Source organism: Physeter macrocephalus, chromosome 6 (genome assembly GCF_002837175.3).
Source record: "Physeter macrocephalus isolate SW-GA chromosome 6, ASM283717v5, whole genome shotgun sequence".
Classification (NCBI taxonomy): domain Eukaryota; kingdom Metazoa; phylum Chordata; class Mammalia; order Artiodactyla; family Physeteridae; genus Physeter; species Physeter macrocephalus.
The window spans coordinates 88,216,737-88,219,439 of record NC_041219.1 but is presented as its reverse complement, the minus strand read 5'-3'; the positions used below and the strand labels follow the sequence as shown (position 1 = coordinate 88,219,439).

The window sequence follows — 2,703 nt, the reverse complement described above, 5'->3', positions numbered from 1 at the left end:
GCTCCCAGGCATCCAACCTTAGCTGCAAACTTTGACCGGCACTAGAGGGCGCCGCGGGTCCTCCCAACCCCCATGAGGCACCGTGGACACAGGCCCTGCCTAACAGACCTCCGGCACCTGCCGCGCCAAGGCCCCGAAGTCCGCATACGGACAGAGAGCAAGGGCGGCGGCGCAGGCCCTAGAGCATCGCGAGGGGTAACGAGGCCCTCAAAGAGAGGACATTCTCAGGATCACAACCCAACCAAGGGCAGATACTCTCTCGCTTCCTCCGGGACAGCCGGTTTCCGGCGCCTCTAAACCAGGAAGTGCTGGCGGCGTCCAATCCTGGCCGTCCTTCCGAATTGAGCCTTAGCGTCCGCTCCTCTCCCGGGCAGCGCGAGGCGAACGGTCTATGATTACCAATCAGCTCTCAGGAAAGGCGCATGCGTTGTCAAACGAACGCAAAGTACGGGAACTTTGACCTGAAGACGACTTACTCTGGTCTGCCCCTCCCTCACTGCGAAGATGGCGGTTTCCAGAGTGTGCTGGGCTCGGGTTGCTTTGTGGGGTTCGGCGGGGCCCCCCGGACCTTATGTCGCCCGGAGGCTGCAGTTTGTTCGCTCTGGCCTGGCCTGGGGGGCCCCTCGGTGAGGGACTTGAGAGAGAAAAGCATTTTTGACGTTCAGGCTCTTCCACTGTCTCAATTTTGTTTGCATGCTCTCTGTTAATTCTCAGGGCTCCACGCCCCGGCCCCTGGATTTTTATTCTGCCGCTCAGAATTCGCACCGGGATCCCTGCTAGAGACCTGGCTTCGTGACCCTTTCAATTCTCAGTGCCCCATGTTGTCTGAATTCCCCACGTGTCCTGAGCCTCCCTTTTTTGGCTCAGATTTTACTGCTACTTATCTGGATCTCACCTCTCTGGCTTTAGCCTGCTGCTCAGATTGTCCCTCAGGCCTTACGCTCTCTCCAGACTCACCACTTCCCCGACATCCATTCTTGCCTGGCCTCTCATCTGCCCTATCTGTTTTTCTCAGTCTGACTGCTTATCTCTCCATGATCTCAAGATCTTTGGATTTCAGAAGTTTCAGGTCTTAGCATACATTCTCTGAAGTAGCTGTTTTACATTATGGACCCCAGGCGTGAAGGGGCTTCCAGGGCTGGTTCCCAGATAGTCTCTTTCATCTTCCTTGTAGGTCTTCAAAGCTTCACCTTTCTCCAAAGGCAGATGTGAAGAGCTTGATCTCTTATGTGGTGACCAAGACAAAAGTGATTAATGGGAAATACCATCGTTTCTTGGGTCGTCATTTCCCCGGCTTCTATGTCCTGTATACAATCTTCATGAAAGGTAAAGACAAAACTAAAATAAAAATCCATTGAATCAGCTCTTGGGCAGTGTCAGAGAGTTAGAATAAGTAAGATCACTTGCAGGCTCTGCGATGGGGGTGTAAGCTGGTATGTCTTCTGTTTCATAAATGCTTGAGCATCAAACTGTTTCTTATAAGTTAGCCCTTCTTGATGTTTCTAGAAAGGTATGTTGAGAAACAACTTCTGACAACACCCAGGAGGATTATAGGTATTTTTGCACTTTTCTTAACCACACATCTGACTATAGTAGAAATTATTTGTCGTGCACAAGGGCAGAGATCTATAGCTGCACCGACCTGCCCTGTGACTTACCAGTTGACTTGGCTTGTAAGAAAATGTGGTCTAATGTTTGTCACAGATCTCTCCTGGGTAGCACGTTGTGGAAATAGCACTACACGTACTTGGTTTCTGAATGTTTCGGTTCAGATCAGAGCTCTGCTTGTTACTAGGAGATGGTACAGTGTCAAGTGTCCACTCTGGAGCCAGACTGCCTGGGTTCAAATCCCAACTAGTCACTAGCTGTGTGATTGGACTTGTTACTTAACCTCTGTGTTCTTTGGTTTTCTCATCTGTAAAATGAGGGTAGTAATAGAACCTACCAATTGACTGCATGGCTATGAAGATTAAATAAATCATACATGTAAAGTCCTTAGGACCTGATTCATAGGAAGTGCTCAGTAAGTGTAGCTATAACTATTATACTCTATACTTTTTTTTATCATAACACCAATTATAGTAAACTCCCACATTGTCAGCTGTGAATATTATCATAATTATTACTAGCTTCATGTACTTGCAAAAGCTGTAAAGTGGAGATAAGAATGGCTGCTTTGTCTGCTCCCCGATTTCTAACTAGAATCAAATGAAAAAAAGAGTCTGAAAGCATTTTGGTTGTTTGTGTTTAAGCCTTTTATTATAGAAAATTTCAAACATAACACAGAAGTAGAGTAGTACAATGAACTTCCATATTCTCAACCTCACTTCAACAATTATTGACTCACGGCCACCAGTCTTATGTCATTATACGTTGGCTTTCTCCTGTATTATTTTGAAGCCAACCTAGACATTATACCATTTCATTCATAAATAGGAAAGCATTTTTATAAACTTAAGTTCTAGATCAGTGTAAGGATTATCTTGCATGAAGAGAAAATGCAATCTTAGAAATATGTTGAATTCCAGTAATTATAAAAGTGTTCTAGAAAGGAGATAAGTTAATATCTGGTTGAGATATACAAAGGGTTAATTGAGCAAGACTTCCTGAGGTTAAAGAGCTTTGAATTTTTATTTTTAAAAGGGAGTGAGTGGGCTTCCCTGGTGGCGCAGTGGTTGAGAGTCTGCCTGCCGATGCAGGAGA

General features: G+C 46.0%; 1 protein-coding gene across 7 annotated transcripts in view; it reads left to right on the top strand.

Moving 5' to 3' along the window:
- The first annotated feature begins 431 nt into the window (after positions 1–431).
- Positions 432–2,703, top strand: part of LETMD1 (LETM1 domain containing 1) — an 8,435-nt gene continuing 6,163 nt past the window's right edge. For 2 of the 7 annotated variants that reach the window (XR_003680358.2, XR_003680359.2), the window contains exons 1-2: positions 635–1,069; positions 1,175–1,326. Coding sequence is in view for 4 of the 7 variants with exons in the window: in XM_028491340.2 (XP_028347141.1) it covers positions 819–1,069; positions 1,175–1,326 (403 nt within the window). In the remaining 3 variants the exon portion in view is untranslated. The other 5 variants (XM_007113850.2, XM_055085633.1, XM_028491340.2 and 2 more) reach the window with 5 other exon arrangements.